A 22,412-nucleotide genomic window follows, 5' to 3' on the forward strand; every position below is an offset into this window, starting at 1 on the left:
GAGCTCAGAGAGAGCAAGAAAAGCATTGAAGACACTGCAAATTGTATCCAGATCTGTATCAAACTCCAGTAGGAGATGCACAGACCAAACAGAATGGCAGACCCAAAATAAAATCTAAGGAAGACTCCAGTACTCCCTGTGCTGCCCTTCTGCTGCAGAACTGCTGCCTTGGGACTGAAGCAGGACTGTGATTTTCACAGCTCTGGTATTACACTGACTGAGGGTCCCTTTATCCTGCATGGGTGAACCACATGGGGATGGGGACTGAAACCAGACCACAGCAAATGTCCAGAAAATCACTCCCAATCAAATTTGCCTGTCCAGAATGCTGGATCTCACTATGTAACAAACTTTTTTTTTATACAGGGCCCAACCAGCACCTGCTAATGGGCCCTTTCAAACCAATGCCCAGCACCCGATGCTGTGACAACAAACCTTTAGACTGGCCCTGATCGGCGCTATCTTAATGTGCTGCAATGGTATCTGAGGAATTATTAAATACACCCAAGCACTCAAGACAGGAGAAATAACTTCAGAAAGTGACCTCCTCCTTTGAGCACTGCTTTAGTTCTAGTTGTAGCAAAGTCCAGACACTTTACAGCCACAGGCAGAGAAAGCAAACCAAGCCTGTGAACAAAGCCTTTCGTGAACATCCCCGCAGGGCTAAGTCAGGGTTGGCTTCTTACCTCAAACTCACAGATAGAAACAAAAGATAAAAGACAACTTCCCAGCTCTGGCTCCACAATTAGGAGGCGCCTGGGACACAAGCTAGGAAAAGAAATATAGGGAGAAGCAAACGAGTCCAGTGCTTGAAAGGGGGAGGAAGGACAGACCATTTCCAGGAAAGACACAGACCACAATTAAAACCCCCATTTTCTTGCAAAGATATTTCTTAACTTCAAGTGATCAAGTCACTGACTTGCATACACTCAGAAAATTGCTTTTCTTGTTATGTGCAAGCGTCACAGACATTCTACACTGTCCCAAACCACAGGCCACAACTGCAATTTGGCCCCAGTCTGACAGAATGCCAAGGGAAGCATCAAGCCAAAGCAAATCAAAAGCAACAATTTTCCCAGGAGTATTGATGTGCCACAGAACTCATCTTAACAAATAATAATAAAAAAATAAGTGGCTTAATCTCAAAGTGTGAACAGTGACCAGTTGACTACACTAGATACAGCTGCATGAACATCTAGATACTTCAGTTTGAAGTCTCTGGATGCTATACACCACTTACCAAGCATCTTTTCCCGGATTGGACACAACCAAGTCTATCAGCAGGGACTCCCTGCTATGACATCCAACTGGGCCCTTGAGTCCCAAACCTGAGGTTCTCCATAAGAAATCATGTCAGCACCAAGTCCAGCTGCCTCAATTCAGCTGAACAGAAACTGTAATTCATCACTACTTTGAAGCTGAACACACCTGTCAGAAATGCTGCCACCTATTCAAGTTTTACAGGATAATAAAAGTATTTCTGAGTCCTTGCTACTTTGTATTTGCAAAGAGCTTCATAGAGCACAGAGATGATGAAAACACTTTGGCTGATATTACACACACTCCGTTGATGCTCAGCTTTCTTGGAGAGGCAGCTGAATTAAGGTCAAGTATGGAAATCCAAGTCAGAAGAACTGAGAGCCTGAATGTAAATGTAAAGCTTTAGCACAGTAAAGCAGCCCTGGCAGTTTGTGATGCACTATATGCTTCTAAATCCTGCTGCAGAAGAGCAGTGCCCCAATGCTCTCACCTCAGCCACACAGCAGGAGCAGTGGAAGTCACCTGAGCCTGATGCATTCAGGTCAAGTCACCAACACTCCTCAGGCTCAGGACAACTCTGGCACTTCAGTCTACAAACACCTTCCCAGCACACCTGCCCCAGCTCTCACCCCCAGTATAAAGTGAAACCTTAAATTCAGAACTATCACAGTACGTATCAGTATCCTTTTCCACTCACAGAATAAATTAAATCTAAGTTGGTCAAAGTATTTTCAGCCAGATGCATCTTTGACATCTTGGGTTCATATTTCCTGCAATAACTGCTAAGAACCCTACAAAGTTAAAGCCTGATTTCCTTTACCTCCTCTCCTTGTCGTTAGATAAAAAAACATGCCAATTAGTTTAGAACTGTAATATCAAAAATGCAAGAGGAATATAGAACACATCATCAGTGCATGCCTTCATCTGCAAGCACCACAAAGCCCCACTTGAACAGAGCAGCATCATTCATCCTGATCAAGGCCCTGGGAACCCGACAGTTCCCCAGCCTGGCAAACTTCCACAGCACTTCCACAAATTGGAGCATTTTTGCACAAGGAATCCAATCACTTCTGGCATTCCAGCTTCCTCCCCAGAAGAGGAGTTATATCCCACAAAATATTCTGCAAAGTTCAGTACAACTACAGGCACCTCCCTCCTTTTTCTGCGGATTCCATCTTTCCTGTAACAAGCTCAGTGCAACACACATAAAAAATCTTTCTCCATTGTCAAAGAAGCAACCATTCTTGTTAGGTGAAGAGCTGTGGGATCCTGAAATCATTCTGAAACCAGTTACTAGTCGTTTTATGAAAAGGCCATTAAATTCTCCCCAAGTTTACAACTCCTATGGATCAGAGCAAGTGTTACAGCCAACTGCAGGAACAGCCAAGGCCCAGAATGGAGCCCAGCACAGCCAGTCCCAACACAGGGAATCAAAGCAACCTGGCATGGGACAGGAGAGGGACATTCACAACGTGGCTGGATTGGTTTTAAACACAACTCATGACTCAACCCTGCAGAACAAAGTCACAGGTTTGTCTTCAGACAGGCTGTCAAATTTGCCTGCAATGACAGAGAAGGTTCAAGACAAAAGTCTCCTTGTCATCCACTGGGAAGCTACTCCAAGGCAGGAGGGAAAACCAAAGTCCTTGTAGCTTTCCAGCTGGTTCCTGCTGCTGATACAGGGAATGATGCAGGACACATTGCAGACTAAGAATCTGCTGCATGCAAATCACCTGCAACATTATTTCATTCAGGAGCATTCATTCCCAGCAAAAATGATGCCAGTGAAACCAGAAAAGGTTCCCACTGAGGCCTTAAACTCTCAATACTCAAGATCCATCAATAAAGGAATCCAAATACATTGTTTCTCACTATAAGGCAAAGATACAATGTATGGTAAAGCAACAGTTTCATTTCCTAGAGTTCCCCAAGTTTTCCATGACAGGATTTGGACAGTTTGCTAAACTTCAGATAACATCCCATATGTACCTATTTTGGCCTAAATATAACCAAAACCCGCTTATAAAATTCATCCAACATTACAACATCATAAACACTACTCTTGGCAGTGCTGCAGTTAGCACACCTGATTCAGCCTTTTAAAAAATACAGATTTAAAAAAACCCCAAACACGAACCACTCAAATACTATGTCCTGCATTTTGTTCAGTCAGTTTTTCATTCTGAGAATTAAGTGTTTTACCAGTGTCATGGAAGTTATGCTGTGATCTCCCACCTTTGTAAGGTGCATACACAGTCCTCATAGCAAAGAGGAAATTGTATTTAAAAAAAAAATAAAGAGAACATTTTGACATCTATCTTTAAATAGAAAAATTAATTGCATTTCAGGAAAAGTAAGACCCAGAAAAGGCACAAAAGTCCTCCACACAGAACTGATTCTGCTGTCTTACCTCACAGCTCGATGACAAGTTGATATTATTTGGACAAACCTCAAGCATTTCATAAATGAAACAGCCTATAACTCAGTCTCAAAGGAAATACAGATTTCAGGGACAGTTTTCTCTTTTTCAGAAGTTTCCTTCCATAGAAAGTAAAATAGACCTCAAAGAAGGCTGAGTGACCTATGAACAATTCAGAAATGTTCTGGGAATTAAAAATATAAGAAAGAGGCAGAGGTCCAAAAATAAAGGAAGTATGGGTTCCACTCCCAGTTTTGATACTTTCTATGGAATAGCAGCCAAATTACCTAATCTCTGTGCTTCATATCTCTCTCTCCCCACTGCTGCTCCTCCTCCCTGAACATCTTGTGTATTCCAGCTGCACAACTCCTCATGGTTGCAAGGAAATCTCAGCACACATTCAAACCAAACCAACCCTAACAAAATTCAGCCTCAACACAATGTTATCTTGGCAAGTCCCAACGAAATACCAACAAAAAAATATGAATCAAATGCTTAGTTGGTATCTGTGAGTCCTAATAAACCTCTGAGCAGTCACTCCTGCGACTGAGAGGACATATTGTTTAGTTTGTGCTTTTAAGGCAAACAGGAAAATAAGCAAGGCAACCGAAGGAAGTTCGCGTTACCTAACATAATAGAGAAATAAATATGAACTCATGACTATTTAGAGAGCCCGGGCCGGGGGGGAATCCGACTAATCTGACCGGAAAACAGGGAAGCGCCGTCTGCCCGGGAGAGCCTCCACCCAGGAACGGGAGTCCCGGTGATTCAGAGCCAAAAACCAGGAAAAGAAAAGCCCCGCCGAGGTCCGTACGGGCAAGAACGGCAGCGCTACAGAGAGCACGGCTGGGGCGAGCACCCAGAGAACCAGCCCGCGGCTCAGTCCCAGGGGTATGAGCGACCCACAGCCCGGGGATAGAGCTCCGTGCCATCACGGTAGAGCACGGGAGCCCCATCCGCGCGTCGTGCCCTTCCCGATGCTTCGGGGGCGTGCCCGAGCCGGGGAGCGAGGGAGGGAGGGAAGGAAGGAGGGAGGGAGGGAGGGCCGGGGGCAGCAACACCCGCAGTGACCGCCGCTCCGGGCCCGCGCGGAGCCGCCGAGCGCCCGATCCCTCCGCGTCACGTCATGCGGCGGAGCGAGCCGCCTCGGCGCTCCCGGCAGCAGCCATGCCACAGAGGCAGCAGGAACGGGCACGAGCGGGTGTCGGGTCCAGGGCCGCAGGGCCGCCGCCCCCTTCGCGCCGCGGCCCGCGAGCCCGGTGGCCGCATAGCCCTCCCTCCGGCGCAGGTCCGGGCGCGGGAAGAGGGGCGAGGTTCTCAGGCGCCTCCGGGGGAGCCCCGCGGCAGGCAGGCGGCCGCCCTTCGGCCGCGGGCATCGCTCCGCGCCGTCCCTCACGAGCCAAGCCGCGGCGCGCCGCGGCCATCTTCCGGGTACTGAGGCCACGGGGCGGGGGCGTCGTTGATTAGAGCCGACGACCAATCATATGCGCGTCTCACATTCGGGAGGCGGGATCATTGGCTGGGACGGAGATATCGTGATTGAGCGCTCCACATCGCCTGCAGGGGCGGTAGGGCGTAGGGAGGCTGCGGCGCGATGCCGCAGCGGCGCGGGCTCGCCAAGTCAAGCGCCTGGAGGGCGGGCGTCAGTCGGATTGAACGGCAAACTTCACCATGGCGAGAGGGGCGGGGAAGAGGGCGGGGCTTGTTCCGGTTTCGCGCAGCGATGCCGCTAGCTCCGCGGGGCGGCGCCCTGGCGGCCGGAGCGTCGCGGGGCAGGTCCGGGATTACGCGGGACACAGGCCCGCTGGATCATCGGGAATGAACCCTCCCGGGACACAGCCCCGCCTGGATCCATCGGGAATGACCCCCCTTGGGACACAGCCCCGCCTGGATCCATCGGGAATGAACCCTCCCGGGACACAGCCCCGCCTGGATCCATTGGAAATGACCCCCCTTGGGACACAGCCCCGCCTGGATCCCTCGGGATTGACCCCCACCGGACACAGCCCCGCCTGGATCCCTCGGGATGAGCCCCCAGGGCACAGCTCCTGCCACCATTCCTGGGGTGTTCCTGCTCCCCTGCAGGAGGATGGTGGATCCCAAGTTGGACAGTGAAACGGGCACACCACCCTCACCGTGCAACCGAGCGCTTCCAAGGCTGGAGGTGACCTTGTTCAATTATTGATACCAGCAGGATTCGGAAATAAAGATTATTCTGGTTTAGGTTTGTGATTCTGCTGAACTTTGAGTACATGAAAATGAGGTGTCAGCTCTAAGTAGCATAAGTGGAAGTGTTAATCCCGAGGAATCAGGGGCTCTATGTGGTGAGGAAACAGGGAAATACCACACTTCTAGCAAACTAGATTTCCTTTTTCCAAATAATTTAGCAAAAAGACTAATTATGTCAAGATTATATAATGACTTTGGGAGCACAGATTGTCCAAAGAAATGTACAATGAGTGGGCCTCTGGGAACTCATGAAAGGAAAGTTTTGTGCTCGAAGTAGTATTTGGAACATGATGTCCAGGAAGACAAAACATAAACCCAAATCCCCTCTGTTCCAAAGTATTTTTTCTAGGGTAATTTTTCTTCTACCACAGGGATATTACCTAAAATCAAGCTACCTGCTTCTTACCAAGTCTGTGTCTACCTCCAGATATCCTCTCTCTACCTTGAAGACACTAACTGTGTTACCAAATGACCCATTTTTTTTAATGTTCTAATTAATTTTCCTTCCAAAGGAAATATTTTACTTGAATAATAACATGGAATACAATCTCCTCTTTTGTTGTTTTAGTAAATTATTACTAATGCATTATGTTGCTTATCATGAGTTACTTTTAAAAAGTAATACAAACCAAGAAATAGTCCCAGAGTATTCTTTGTAAGCTATCTGGAGATTCTATGGATGAGAAACAAAATGTGATCTTTTCCCTTTAAAATCAGCAATATCTAATATACAATATGTACCACATGGGTTTTTTTCCCATATAAACAGGCACTGACTCAATTTAAATAGCTTTGTTATTGTAAAACTGACTCTGGTCACCCACATGCAGCCAGGTCTCTCTGTATGGACTGGGAATATCCAGTGGGATTATTCTTCTCTCTATTCCATCTCCCTCCACCAAGCATGGACACCCAGGCTGGGGCCTCTGGGTGTGACTGTGGATACTCAAACCACCCTGTGCCTCTGTGGTGTGACCACACGGGCACATCCCCTGTTCCAGCCATGGGGCTGAGGCACTTCTGGGCTCTGTCTCTGACCTCAGGCAAATTCCACCCCTCGATAGTTTTGGGATTGACAGCAGCTACAGACATGAAGTTTAAACCTTCCCTTGTAGCTTTCCAGCAGGTTTACAATGCAAGGGTGTTCTCATTTCAATACTGAAAACAATGCACTGCATTTAAACACAGCAGGTTGCTGGATTTCCCAACCCACCCTGTCTTAATTGGATGTTAGGCTTTGATGTAATTTGCTGATAAAACATGGTGTTGTAACATCATCTGGGATGTTATGGCAGCATATCATTACAAGGACTTGTTAGAGCACTCTTTTATAATGATGGGACACTTAAGGTTTGCTGCGAATTAGTCACTGGTAGGAGCTAAATAACCAAACCTTCCAATCCTTTGTTCTAGATGTTAGTCACAGTTACTCCCTGTCTTTAAATACACCACAAACATCAAAAAAACCCCAGAGATGCAAAGCCTCATCTCCTATCTCCATCCTCAGCAATGTCAGATTCACCCGTTTACAATTTCTGCAGTTAAACACCTGTGGTAGCTCCATGAGCTTAATGGGATGAGCAACCTAATAGTGAGTAATCCAAAAGGTACTTAAGAAGAAAATATATTTACTTAAACGAAACTCTTCCTGTACACAAAATGGGATGTGTTACCACATATCACAGCCTCGTGTTTCCTGATTATGCACTGTTATCGTTGCCAAATTACTGGAGCTGCTGTTCCATGTGGGAGGTGTTAAAACCCTTTTTTAGAGACAGATAATTGGATCAACTAAAGGATGTTGATAGTTTTATTTTCAGTTGGTTTTCTTCAATATTTTTGATAACATTATTGGTGTGGAAGGAATATTGTCTGGCAGGCTGAGCAAGTTGCCAGAGGGGTGTTAAAGGTCTTCAGTGTAACTGTGAATAAAGGCCCAAAAGATTCACAATTCACTTACTATAAAACATTATCACCAAGCTGAGCAGAGGACCAAGGTCTTTATTCCACATCACTGTTTTAAGCATAAAGATTGGCTTCTCTATGTGGGAATGCTGAGACACTCACTCTGCTCCCCCCAGAAGAATCATGTCTCATCCTTTCAAATATAACCTTTCTTTCCCTGTCAGTGTTGTCTTTTTCTATTTAACAAAGTGATTTGTTTCTCCACCTGACAGAGGCAAAATAAATATCACTGGTTTTAACCTCTGCTTTCAGGCATCAATGACCTAATGGTGTTTTTATACAACTGGAGGCTTCTTTCTCCATTCCATTACCCCAGCATCCAAAACGATTTCATGTAGCTCCCAAGGAAAACTGGCTGAAGAAAGCTGCATTTAAAACAATCAGTGAAAGAAATTTGCCCATTTGTGTTAATTATTTTCCTCTTAGTATCTATCTGTCATTCCAAAATGGGTTTAGGTCAGAACTCTCTGGTTTCTTCCCACGAATGCTGAAGCTTGCAAAACAAACCTCTGGCAAATATAGCAGTGCATATTTTGAATCAGTGGTAGAAAATTCAGTTTGCCATGATTTTAAAAATGTGTTAAATAAAGACCAAACAGCTCTTTTTTTAATCCTTTCCCTGTAAATCATTAAGAAGTTGTGTTCTTCTTGGGAAACATTTAATATCTGGATTTGCACCTGCCACTAACATCCTGGAAAATTTAGCACAACTTTCATTTCTTTTGAGTCAGGAATACCTACTGGATTTTGATGGGCCTGACTGGGAAGGGTGCTACTTACTTTGGCTTCAAACAGGTAGAATTGGAATAAGTTTTAGCGTTAAGACATGAAGATGGATCATAATTGCAAATGTATCTTATTCAATTCATTTAAATTTACTCCATTTGCCTTATTAAATCCAATTCATTTCACTTTAGTCCACTGAACCCTTCTATGGAATCAATGGAGTTAATCAAAAGAATGAATTTTTTTGAAAGAGCAATTAATTTCTCCCTCAGAGGGGCATAAGAAGTGCCAACATCGGTACAAATTTCTTCTCAACAGGATTTTATCTTGTTTTACAAAAAAATACAGTAATGAGTGGGCAAATTTCTTTCCCCACTTATTACTCTGATGGTGTTGCCAGCCCAAATGCCAATTCATGCCAATTTTGAAACTGGTTTTTATGCCACTGACAGATGTCTAATGCTGAAATAAAAGATACATCTGTGGTGATAAATCTGTATCTTAAAGCTTCCTATAGAACCTTTCACCAAAATTTTGAGAGACAAATTATGTCTCTTCTCTCCAAAGGTGAAGGAGATTTGATTCATTTCCATTGACACAAAAGGAAATGCAAAGTTGTGACTTTTGTGTAAAGAAGCTGTTGTAAAACCTTCATAGCTACATTAGAAATTCCTTCCACCCTCCCCTCTTTATTTTTAGCAAATGTTAAACCATGTGGACTATTAAATTTTGCTCCAGATGCAGCAAAGCTGTACTGAATATAGTGAGAAACCATTTAACCAAATGAATGTCTAATGCAGTCCTGATCTAAATATACACTGTATGTGTGTCAAGGTAAAAAAGAAAAAAGCAAAGCAGAAGGAATATTCTCACAAACAGAGTAAGACACAACAGATCAAACAAGGAGGTTGCAGCTCAGCTCCTGCTCATGTAATACTTTCACTAACCCAAGAGTTGTGGAAGCTGCTCAGCAACTCTCAAAAACTTGTCCCGTCTGAGACTCCAAAAATCAAATGTCACTGCTCAGGGCTCGGGGTGTTTTTGCACTGTAGGTGTGAGGCAGCAAGAACAGCACTCCTGCAAAGGAATAATTCAGCACCATTCCAGTCCAAGGGCAAGGGTTTAGTAAAACTACCTACAGGTTACAGAACCTACCAGTGCCTCTGGGAACAAACCATCTCCAGGCTGCAGGATGCTCCTGTAATTAGCCACGTTTAAGTGTCTTGCTGATGTAAACTCTGCTCACACAAGCTTTGCAAAAAAGCATTATCTCTTTCTGGACCTCTTGAGCAGCAGGAATCTCTTCATCACAAATCCTTTCAATAAAGGAAGGCAAATTTTTGAGCAGAAGATAAAATATGATTTGCATGTCTCTCTAATACTAAATTTTGGTAAGTATTGTATGTCATCATTTGAATGTGTCACCTGTTGAAAGGGAAAAATTGTTTGGAGTCCTATCAAACAGGGAATTCTTGATCAACCTGCCTATTAAGGTAATATTTTCAATTTCCATACCACTTTATAACTAACTTTATAGAAAATAATTAAGAAAAAGTCTCATACCAGTTCTAGCTCTCATTAACATTGAACAAGCCCAGGGAAGATTAAAGGACAATGTTTTGAACATATGTAGACAATCACCTTTCATTTTAAATATCTTTAATAACCAAATCCTACGTAACTGCTCTAAAATTAAACCAGAAATTACCTTTGACCACTCACATTCCCCTTCAATAGTCTCTCATTGGCTTCCACACTTAGTTTTAGTGAAAGCATAAGCAAAGACTTCAGCCTGAGGACCACTCTGTGTATGGGGGGGAAGCTCATCCTGATTTGGAAATGATTTGCAAAAGGAATTTTTAAAAAGAAGCACTTGGATCTAGAGGGCAGATCCAGAAAAGGATAAATGAACAGAGTAACTCTGCTGCTGACAGACAGACAACTGGTGAATTGATGTTTTCAGACACTTGGAAGAAAAACACAAGGATTCAAGATTTAGAGGAAGGTGCAGTTCATTGCAGCACTGCAAGGGAAGGAAGGATCTGCCTCCTACTGAAATGTTATCCTTTCCAATCTTATGTATTTTTCTTATATTAATGAATGTTGCCTTCCAGAGCACTGACATTTTAACATGAGCAATTACATGAGAAGAACTGAGGTGAATCAAGACAAATTAAGCAGGATCAGGAAGAATCATGCCAGTTGGGCAAGGAGCACAAACCAATATATCCAGCACGTGGAAGCTAGAAAACAATTTTTTTGATACTTTCCTTTATTTTTAATAATTATAGGTTCAAAAGACCATATTCAGAACAAGAGCTATTTATCAAAGGTAGTAATTGGATATAACTTTCTGTACTATTTGGTAATCAGAAGGTAAAGAGGTATAAAATACCACAGTGAAAATTTGTTACAGAGAAAGCAATGAAAACCAGTGAGTAAAGCTTATGCCACAGACAAGGAACAACTGCCTAAAAACAAAGTGCAGATGCATTTTAAAAACCCTTGGCAATCTTAAGGACAGTACCTTATTTTAAAAGCTTACTTATTAACTGGTTACTTACAAAACCAGACCTGAAATATGTACCTTATTTTCCTTATCCTTGCAGTCTCTGAGTCCAAAGATCATCCAGGAATCAAAGACCTCCAATCTTCCACAATCCCTTTATCTTTTTAATAAAAACAATCCAACAGAAGCAGGTCTCTGAAATTATTTAAATTGTGGAGTCTCACAGGTGAAGTTGCTTTGCTTTTAGGATTATAAAATACAGACAGATAAAAAGATAGTGAAAAATTTAGGCAAGGATCAGAAATACTGCAACTGTCTTTCCATCTCCAGTACTAACAATTTACTGAGCTCAACTCACCATGCAGGACATTCTTTTCCCCACCTTGGTACAACCTCACAGGAGCATTGTCTGTCCTTAATTCTGCACTACATTGTTTTGGCCATATCCCACAAGAGAGTAGAGTTGCTTTTGTGATTGATGTTACTCATGTGTGTGCCAGGATATGGAGAAATACATCTCTTATTTTTGCCTACGAACTTTAGGAAAATCCAGGGAATGAGCTCATCTAATATGAACAGGATCTACCTGAGCACAAAAGACATTTTTCCAAATTCTCCCCTCTTTGCTGCATCTCAAAGCTGTGACTAAGCTGAAAAGGTCTAATTTCATTCACTAAATGTCAGTAGTTACAGTTTTGGTCTCCAATCCCAGAAAGGAAAAATTGGTCCAAATAAAAAATGCATTTATCTTTATGGGGAAGTGGTGGCATTTTTGATATCAAAGCAATGTCAAAACCAACAAATATACCTTAGTCGGATGTTTATGATATATCAGACAACACAGAATCTAAATTAGGAATTTTAAAGATAACAAATCCCCCCACAACTTCATGTCATAATGTACTATACACACATGAAGAATTATTTCCTCCTGTGTTATGAGCATGTGCCATCAGCACACGGCTGGAAAACTGCCTAACAAGCTGACAACTTCTGAATTACCCTTGTGTGAGCACAGCTCAAGTTATCTATTTATAAAGTCATACCACAGGTGTTGCCTGCAGTAGGATATTACAATGAGCAGCAGCTAAAGAGCTTTTCTCATTTCGATGCGACCCAGGTGCTCAGTTGTGCCTTATCAGTCTTTGGAGCCAGTGCTCTCAATTAGGAATTCAGGGAGCCTGGCATCTGGCACAGGAAGACAACAGAAATGAGCATTACCATTTCCCAGGGGTCATGGATTAAACATGGCTTGCACCTGCTCTGTTCACTGCTGAGCTGGTAAAAACAAGATTACCACTTTTATCCTTTCATTGGTTAAATTTGACAGCTTAACCATCCACCACGGTGTGGACTACTTTTTAATTTGAACCAAATAAAATCTTCATCTCACACAAACCTCTAGACATATTTAGCTTTGTCAAAGACTTGTCTCAAAATGCTGAATCACTGAACGTAGGTAACAGTAAATGTTATTTTTATCAAGCAAACTAACACAACTCACATTCCTACACATGCTAAGTACTCCTGTCTTACAAGAAAATCTCCCACTGCTCTCTGTGCACAAGCAGTAACATCAGTGTATCATGTCTGATTTCTCCTCTGCCTACATTTGATTCCAGTTGCTGGAGATCAGGACAGTTCCAAGAGCTTTCCCCTTCACTGGCTGGTCCCACCACTGGCAAAGGGCTGGTACACCCATCCCTGCTGCAATGTGCTTTGCTCCAGCTGGCAAACACAAGCCTGGCAACAATCTGTTAGCATTCCCTGCCTGGGCAGATGCACTGCAGAGGAAATATCCACACTGAGGGTTCCTGGTCTAATCCACTGCAAGCCTCATCTTGTAGAGGAGGTGCTGAGAGGAGAGAAAGTGGAGAAGTGTGCTGGTTTGGCTGGGATGGAGTTAATTTCCTTCCTGGTAGCTGGTGTGGGGCTGTGTTTTGTATTTGTGCTGGAAACAGTGTAGATAACACCGAGATGTTTTTGTTATTGCTGAGCAGAGCTCACACAGAGCCAAGGTCTTTTCTGCTCCTCACCCCATCCCACAGTGAGGAAGCTGGGAGTGCACACGGAGCTGGGAGGGGACACAGTTGGGGCAGCTGATCCCAACTGACCATGGGGATATTCCACACTAGGGGTCTTCATCCTCCATGTTTGCAGCTGGGGGAAGAAGAAGAATGCTTTACCCATTAAACTGTCTTCTCAACCCAAGCGTTTTCTTGCTTTTACCCTTCCAATCTCCCCCCATCCCCAGGGGGGAGTGAGCAGCTGTGTGGTGCTTAGTTGTGAGCTGGGGTTAAACCACAACAAGGGAGAAGGTCTCTAGAACATCAAGCTGACCATTGAAAGGCAGGAGAACCTGTCTGTGCCTCACCATCACCTGCCAGTGACTCCCACAGAGATCTGAACAGCACCAGTTAAAGCCTGAGCTGGGGCTGACCTTCCCTGTACCTCTGGTGCTGCAGCACTTCTGCAGGTGGCTCAGCTAATGCACACAGTTCTCCCTACAGTTAAATTCTGAGTGAGAAACACCCAGGAGCTCTGCCATAAGTGGTTCAGTGTCCAAAGAGCTCACCAATGGATATTGCTTCCCGTGTGTGCTCCAGCTGCTTTTCTGCTCTGTCATTCCTGTCCTTGCCTGAAATACAGTTTGTCCACCACTGAGAAATTCAGCACCTCTCCAGATGGCTCTGGGTATTTGCTTTCTTTAGGTAGAGTTTTGTGCTGCTGTACAGAATTCATGACATTATAAAATATCAGAGAAAGTGTGTTTAGTGCTGTACAATGAAAACACAATGCTCAGCCCACTGTTAGAGGCTAAAATCTAAATAAGACATAGATATGAAGGTGACCATTTGAAACACAGGCACTCAATAACTTATGGATTTGCTGATCCCGTGTTAAAGGAATCTTGCATTTAATGGTTTATAGATACATATGGATCACTCACACAGAGAAAGAATAAGGACAGATAAATTAGCTGTTGTACACTGCAAATGCATGGACAACAAACACTAAACCAGTTATGTTTTATTTTACTGCCACTGCACAACAAGCAATTAACATAAGCACTTGTGATAATTATAAATTAAAATATGCACTTGGTCATGCACTTTGTGTATGTAATTTTGAGTTCAATTCATCATCCGAGAACAGCTATCATATATAGTCATGTTTATTTACAGAAAGAGACTCTCAAACTGGGTCTGACTGTTTTCTGTGCAGCAATTTCAGCATAAATGAGACAGTCAAATGGATTTGAAATAGAACAGGCATTCCTGTGTTCTCTGCCTACTGCATTATTATTGATATGCTTTTGCTTTTTGCCTCATGTTACTATATTTGGCAGAAGAACTCAGACTCCTGACTGATCTTAAAAAAAAAAAAAAAAAAGAGAATTACTGAGGAAGGATGGAACAGAATTCCACAGACAGGTTAGCACGTGATAGACATACATGTGTAAGAATATATAAAATCCCAATGAAACACTGTCTACACTAGTGCTACAAATTCTGCAAGCCTTTAAGCTGCTGGCAGAACCCCTCAGAGATTGTGCCCTTTGTTTAACTGCCACAGACCTCAGGGGCAGTTCTGGCCATTCAGAGAATGAAGGGGCAGCCCCAGAGAGGCTGATCAGATACTGCAGAGATTACTAGAAAGGAAGAAATACACCCACTTAAAAGGAACGTGCTGGGAAGGAAACAGTGCCTTTCAAATGGAACCACAAGAAGCAGAAATCAGGGATCTGCCCTGTGCTGTGCTATCTTTAGAAGCACAATACGACCCTATTTACACGAGGGCCTCAACTCAAATCAGTTGAGAAAACTCCCATTACCAAAACTAAGAAAAGAAGATGTAGCTTGCATTCACTTAAGAATCCTTTCAGACTTGGTCACCATTCATTATAGAGTTTTGTAGTTGCTGAAAAATGAGTTCCTAACTGAGAAATTACAGATGAAGCACCCTAAGAGTGAAAGAAACACAGTATGGGAAGGAGATGAGAACCTAAGGAAAATTTCATATCACATTTCCTGAAAGTGAGCTTCTGTCAGAAAGATGATCATGACTGAATTAACAAGCCCCCTAGTTATTCCCAGCAACATGACTTTCAACAGCCTTTGATACACATAATGACAGCTTTGCAGTATTGAAGCTTAATTTGGGGTGAGTAGAATTCTTCCTTGATTTTTCTCTCCACTGACTCTGATGCAATTCATTCCCCTGAAAATGCTGCTTACAAAACCAGGTAGGTCAAGTTAAAGCAGTTAATAACAAGTATGTATGAACCACATGGTTTTTTCCCCCTGCCTCCAATATCCTGTGTATACTTCTGCATAGAAACTATTGGCTCTTGTTGAAAACACTATATAGTTCATGTAATAAGAGGCTGGAATTCTTGAAGTTACATGCATAAACATAAATGGTCTTAAGAAGAAAATTGCTGCAAGTCAGAACTTTATGCTGCTTTCAGAAATGAGAACTGGATCTGGGTCAAAACTGAAGCTTTAAATAAATACCATAAATAAATTGAGGTCTAGACTGTGCAGCTTTGGTTCTGTAAATAAGAAAGATTACTCTATATTTTCACTGACATGTAGTTCATGTTGCAATTCTGTTTTGAACAAACAAATATGGGATCGCTTATGAAATATTTTTCCTAAAAGCTAATGAATGTATGGTGGAACAAAATAACAGGCTAGGATGTTGGGATCTTCCCTTCTGCTCAACCCTCAAGCAAACATTCCCTGGGAACTCACACTGTGTATCTTCAGGTTATAGAAAGAAAGTGAGATATTGAATTAGGCTTCTGTATCCCACGAGCCAAGTGAGTCTTTGCACTTTGATTCTGCAGTCAGAAGAACTTCAACCAATGCTGACTCATGTGTGTCTTACAGGGTCACAATCCTGTTTAGGTAGTACTGCCTGGCAGAGCTAAAATCAGAATGAGAATTCCCATTGCAAAGCTTTTTAGTCAAAAACATAATGTGAATATAACTCTTTGAAAGACCTGGATTGATGCTGTAGACTATAAGGAGCTGAACTTGTAATTGCCTTGACTGTAAAGGCACCAAAACTACACATTTTTCTAAACCAATCTGTCATCCTGGATTGGACCTAGGACATATGTTGGCAGTTAGGTACTATTGAAACACAACTAGTATTAATTATACTATCATTAATACTATCATATACTTGCCATCTCTATTAAGCTGTCACAGATTTTGCTGCACATGCAAAACCCCACCTGAGCTGGAGCTAAAAGATGATGTTCAGAAGCAGAGCACCCATTTGCCCAATTTTCTTTGTCAGCATTTCATTGTGGTACTGTTTGCAGTGGCACACTGTCTAAGAGCTGAAATCACAGGCAAAATCACATCCACCCAATGGAGCTTAAAACCCCAGCAGCATTGGACAGATTGCATGGAATTACTCCTGAGTCACACAAGCTGGATCATCTCACCAAGACATAGGTAAGACACACGTTCACTCTCCATCCTAAAACTGTAGACACAAGATCAAGTGCTTATTTCAGCTGTCATTTCCCACCTGGAATTCTTCCCCCAGGTGAAACAACCTCCTGTCTCACCCACCTTTCAGCAGAGGCAAGCACAAAGATCTCTTAGAGACTCCTGCAGATTGTCTGGTACCTTGCCAAGAAGGCAAGAAACTTCAGATAGTTTCCTGCAATTCAGCTGGTGGGAAGAAGGCATATACAGTTAGTTACCATTGAGCCAAAAGTTCTTTGCCAACCATTCTATCATTTTGGAAACACTATTGCAGTGCTGGTATGACTTTAAACCATATTGTCCTTTTGCAGTAATCAATCTCCAAACTCCTCAAAAGATGTGACTCTGACCAAGCATCTGTTCAAAAAGTATTCTGAGCATCAAACAGAGCTCACAGAAATACCAGTAGGACATTTCAATACTGAGCTTGCTGTTCCTGCTCTTTCTATTGAGAAATGACCTCCTGGTATGCTCTGAACACTACTAAGACCCTTTTGCAGATACAACACGCCAGGAAAATGCCAATCCTTTCTGTAAGTAACATACTACAATGGAAAGGCATGAGAACAGCAATAGTGAAGCATAGTCAGAAAGTGTTACAGGCAGGAGAGTTATTGTATCTGAATTAATAACATTGCAGTTAATGAACTGCTCTTGCTACATGGAGAAATGCAGAAGTTCTGGCCAGAGCTGCTAAACTGTAAATCCTGTGAGACTGCTGGGATGCTGCTGCTGGTGCTTATCTCTGAAGAGGAGTGAGGCTATTTTTGATCTGATGGAATGGTCTGAAGATGACTCAGATACAAAATTATTACTCTTTCTCCAATTCACTGAACCTCTTGCTGCTGTCCTCCTTTCTAATTTAATTTTACATCTCTGAAAAATGAAGCATGATGCATCACAGCCAGTGGTAATGGGTGAAAAGGAAAGCATTCCTTGAGCTGCAGAGCCCAAGTCTCATCCTGATTTAGGAGACAAGAGCCTCTCTTCAGACCTGCTGCCATGCTTTCCCTTCAGGCTCCAGCCACAATGCCTGCTGCCCTTAGCTATTATCTACCCTAGAAATACACAATATTTACTTTCTGAAAACAGTTGCTCCTGAGCCTATGATGGCAATTCTTCATTGTGCAAACATTTGGCAAATGCTTTGCATCACCCAGCTCTGTCTGGAGACACTCCCAGCCACAGCAGCTGGGTGTGTGCACACGAGTGACTGGGGAGAAAAGAACTCCAGCAATGTCGTTTCTCAACAAGTCCTTTGGTTTTTGTTTGATGTTGCACTCACTGCTGAGAAGCAAATCTCTGGTGGATTCAGGGGATCAGGTATGTGGGAGCACATTTCTCCTCTGGCCCTGCTGAAATTTATAACCTCAGTGAATGCCTTCATGATGTGGCTAAAATAATTTCTGTGAAGTAAAGAGCAAGTAAGACATGGAGACGAGTTGTTAGCTCAAGTAGATCTCTCCACAGGAACTGCCCTCACCATTGGCTGTGGATGCCAGAAAAATACTGGAAAAATGACATCCACAGGGGAACAAAACAACAAGTACAAAAATCAGTGCTTCTGTACTCAAACTTCATATTGATACTTCTCGATGATAACCCTGAGAGGATGGTCAGGGCCTGAGGGACCTGTGGAGTCAGGGTGTTCAGACCTTGTCAAAGGCAAGGTTAGATAGTAGAAGCTCCAAGGTCTATTTGCAACTCTGCTGGAGCATGGAGAGGTCTCCTGCACTTCAGCTGGGGACAGAATATTCCCACTGATGCACTATGTAGGGAGTTTCCTAGGAAAGACAGAAATGAGAGGAGAGGGAGGGTGTCACTGAAGGAAATGGCTGAGTGCAAAGAAATCTGATCACACCAACCAAATACATTCTGTTTGGGTGGAAGTTACTCAGACACAAACTGCTCCAGAAGGATAGTGCTGAGGATCTTTTACATCCTCTTTCTCTAGTCAAGCTTGGATATAAATTAAAAGGGATGTAAAATTACAGGAAAATAATAAATGTAATTCCTTGTTTATGGAAGACTTTAATGTCCCAGATCTAAAGAAGAAAATAAATGCCACCAGTGATGGCAGAGCTTCATCAAAGACATTGGGATGGCATAAAGTGGTTTTCTTTAGCAATCAATTAACTAACAAGATGATGTTGCTCAAGAATGAACAAAGAGGTCCTTTGCTGTGACTTACGTAAGGCTAATGACAGATGGAAATGATATATAAAGGAAATAGTAATGTAAAAGAAATTACAATATCTTGTGAGGAACAAACTACATTTCTTAATGTAAAAAAACATTGAGGAATACATATAATCTCTTCCCTAGCATATTGAAATAAGTGGTATATGAATTTACAAGCAAAAGCAGCCAGTGTTTAATGAATTTCAATAAAAGCTTGCCTAGGACTTCAGCATAGCAAATATAATATTTATATTCTAAAAAGTATTTTTAGAAAGTATACATATTATAAAATGTATTTTTAAAATTCAGTGTAATGCCAAGTCTTAGAACAAACTTTGAAAGAAAGAAAAATTAGTTGTAGGGAGGCAAACAGAATGTGAGAAAACATACATGGTTTACCAGAGCAGAGGATGTCAGGCTGAGCTGGTGTATTTTGAGTAAGATAATTGTCTCTCTAGAAGGAAATAATGCAGTGAACTCAGCATGTTGGAGTTGAAACAGATCGTTTGATACAGTGCTCTGCAGGAAATCATTCCTGAAAGTGGAGGTGATAGGGATTAATACAAAAGCAACGTGAACAAGGAGCAACAGGTCACAGTAAAAAAGGAGTTATAAGAATGGAGCAAATTACCTGACAGTGTTCCTCAGGATTCAGTCTTTGGAGCAATACCATTTAATCTATACCTCCATGAACTCGAAATAATTATCAGGCCCAGCCTCAAAAACTGTGCACATGAGGCAAAGCTGGAAGATATTGCCCATACTGAGGAGGACCAGATCCCCAACTGGAATAAGATGACCTTCTTGCCTGCAGTGATAGAAATTTAATAATGTGAACTGCAAAGTCATGTTCTTGAGATTCATCAGCTGGAAGCAACAGAGAAGGAAAAAGATCCGAGTGTTCTGATGGACTGACAGTGTGCCAGATCTGCCAGTACAACACAGCTGTGGAAACAGATAATGTAATGTTCACATGGGTTAGGTGGGATTTTTAGTAGAGAAGGAAATATTGGCACTTTTAGACAAGGCACTGGTAAGATTTTATGTGAAATATTTATACAATTCCTGTCAAGAGTGTTGAAAAAGATTAGCTTAAACTGGCATCAGTGCAGACTGGCTATTAGAGCAATTACAGAATTAGCATTTTTAGGGAGAGATAAAAAGAACATGACTTGTTCTGTGTGACAGTGGAGGGACAATATGCAAGTTCTTCACAAATGGATTTTAAGATAAGTACATGAAAAAGGAAATAAGCTAAAGATTAACCTGATGTGAGATCAAATTTTTGTAATCTGATCAACGGTGTGTTTAGACAGAAAACTAAAGAAAGCACTTCTGACTACTGAAGGAGATCACACATCAGCAAGGTCCTGCAAAGTCAACAGTAAGGCAAGGAACCTAAATAATCTTAATATAGAACTTGATATACCCATGGAAGACTTGTAAACCAAGAAAATGAGCCTGTGATCAATAAATGTTCTGGATGTACCAAAAGGGGCATGAAACAAGACTAGATCACTGTTTTTCTTGTGTATGGATCCCAAGCTTCACAGAGCTTTCGAACTGCCAAAATGTTCCACCAGCAGGGAACCAGTGGGCTCCTCCCAGCACATCCTCAGTGCTGCACAACTGAGTTTGTGAGGTTTTTTCACATCTCTCTGAAACACTGGACCTTTGGCAATTGTTTGGTTTCACCTCCAAACAAAGAAATGCGGGAATGGGAAGTGCAGGGTGCGTGGGATGAGACCCAGCTGAACGAGGGAGTTCTCATCCCACCCAGCTGTGATTTGTACCTGGGTGTAGTGATGTGTGGCAGGACGTGTGTAGATGTGTGGATTGGAGATGGGACCTCGCTGGACCAGCTCCTCCTCTCCAGCCCCCTTCTCCTGCCCTGGCTCCAGTGCAGTAGCACATCACCAGTAGTGCAGTCTGGCTCCCCCTTTCCAAACAAAATGCACTCTCTTCCATTGCCTAAACCAATCACTGGTTTACATTTTATTCTCTACAATCTTATGGTGGAATTTTCATTCCCTAAGTGCCTCATTATTTTATTCTTACTCATCCTGTAGGCCCACCCTTGGTAACTGAAAGTGGACATGGGTTACTAGAGACACTTGGATTGCTTATTATATTCCTCCCAAATACCCTTTGCCTCCTAAGACTTCTATTCAGCATCAGCTGTTCAGTCACATTCCCTGTGTTATTGATTCTGCTCTCTTTTATCACAGTGTGGCATGTGATAAAGAACTTCTGCTGTGATGCCATGTGAGTTCAAGGACTCCACTCCTGTACCTGCCAAAGGTGATTCTCTGAACTACTGCAGGGTGGCTGAATGTTTGTGTTATTCTTTTCTCCACAGTTATCATCCTCCCCACCCTATTTTACGAGGAAAGAAAGCCAGAATAGTTACATAACATGTTCTCAACAGGAAGCAAAGTAATTGCCAATGTTGTGTTTATTTTATTTGTTTCCATGTCAAACTGAAAAAAAAGCTCATATCCCACTGTGAACTACCTGGCCAAATGTAATCCTTTCTTGTATTTCTGTATTTGTGGAAACAGTAATAGTAACATAATAACAACACATCTACCATGGTTTGAACTCACTCTGTTATGCTCCTTTTAAGCTCTTTTCCAATGATATCATGATCTGTCTCTAGAGCTCTCACACAGCCCACTCAGGTTGTCTACCACATGAAATCCTCTCTTATTTTTCTGGAATTTTGAACATGTGAAATTGGTTTGAATTATTCTGATTTAATCCCAAAATCCTGTGTAACTTGTAGCCTGTCAGGATAAGCTGGTTTATTCTCTTAGAATAAGCATAATTCCAATAGGCCCTGACTGTGCACTTAGACACTCCTGTATCCCAGTGGATATAGCACTGCAGGACACTTCAAATCCCAAAGGACTGCTTTGTTTGAAATTGGGTACTTTATTCATATGAAGATCCAGTGTCTGAGGTTTCTACATAATAGAATGCATCTACGAAAGGTTTAGCATGGCTGGATATGATTCAGGTAGTGATGCCAATGGAAGCTTTTCACAGCTTGATGAGAGAACCAAGACTACAGGGAAAAATCTTTCTGGAGAACTGAACCTCCATTGTGGACAAATGCACTAGGAAAGATGGCAGCAGGATGAAGGATCATGTACAGGACACCCTGACAGGATGAAAAGGGTTTGGGTTATGTCAGAGCAGCTCTGTGCTCACCTGAGGGAACCAGAGGAGTCACAGCCAGGGGGGACAAAAACAGCAGAGCAGCTGGAAGGAACAGCACTGGAAACTTCTCCAATACTGCTACTGGCATTTCATCTCTCGATTTTTGCACTGCAGAGCAGGATTTAGTGACCTATTGACAAATCCTCATATCCATCCTCCCGGCTAACTCAGCAGTGTCAGAGGAGCAGCTTTCCACATAAAAGATGTTCTTACAGGCTTGATTTTTTACCTCCTCGTGGCCTCAGCTTGCCTGTGCAGCTCGCACGGCCAGTGCAGAGCCCGCAGGTGCCCGGGGACGCGATGTCCTGCGGGAAGGGAGCGAGCTCAGCACCTCAGCCCGCTGCCTGATCCTGCTGCCTCCCGGCACCGAGGAGCGAGCCATCACCACCCCTTC

At 42.8% G+C, this 22,412-nt stretch overlaps 1 protein-coding gene across 1 annotated transcript in view; it reads right to left on the reverse strand.

Annotated features, from left to right (window-relative positions):
• Window positions 1–4,611, reverse strand: part of LMTK2 (lemur tyrosine kinase 2) — a 42,069-nt gene extending 37,458 nt beyond the window's left edge. The window contains exon 1 of the mRNA XM_029957837.1: window positions 4,494–4,611. Within this exon, the coding sequence (XP_029813697.1) occupies window positions 4,494–4,611 (118 nt within the window). The remainder of the gene's footprint in view (window positions 1–4,493) is intronic.
• Window positions 4,612–22,412: the final 17,801 nt, after the last annotated feature.

This window comes from Manacus vitellinus, unplaced genomic scaffold, assembly GCF_001715985.3.
Source record: "Manacus vitellinus isolate BGI_N305 unplaced genomic scaffold, ASM171598v3 scaffold_12_pilon, whole genome shotgun sequence".
In the NCBI taxonomy this organism is placed as follows: domain Eukaryota; kingdom Metazoa; phylum Chordata; class Aves; order Passeriformes; family Pipridae; genus Manacus; species Manacus vitellinus.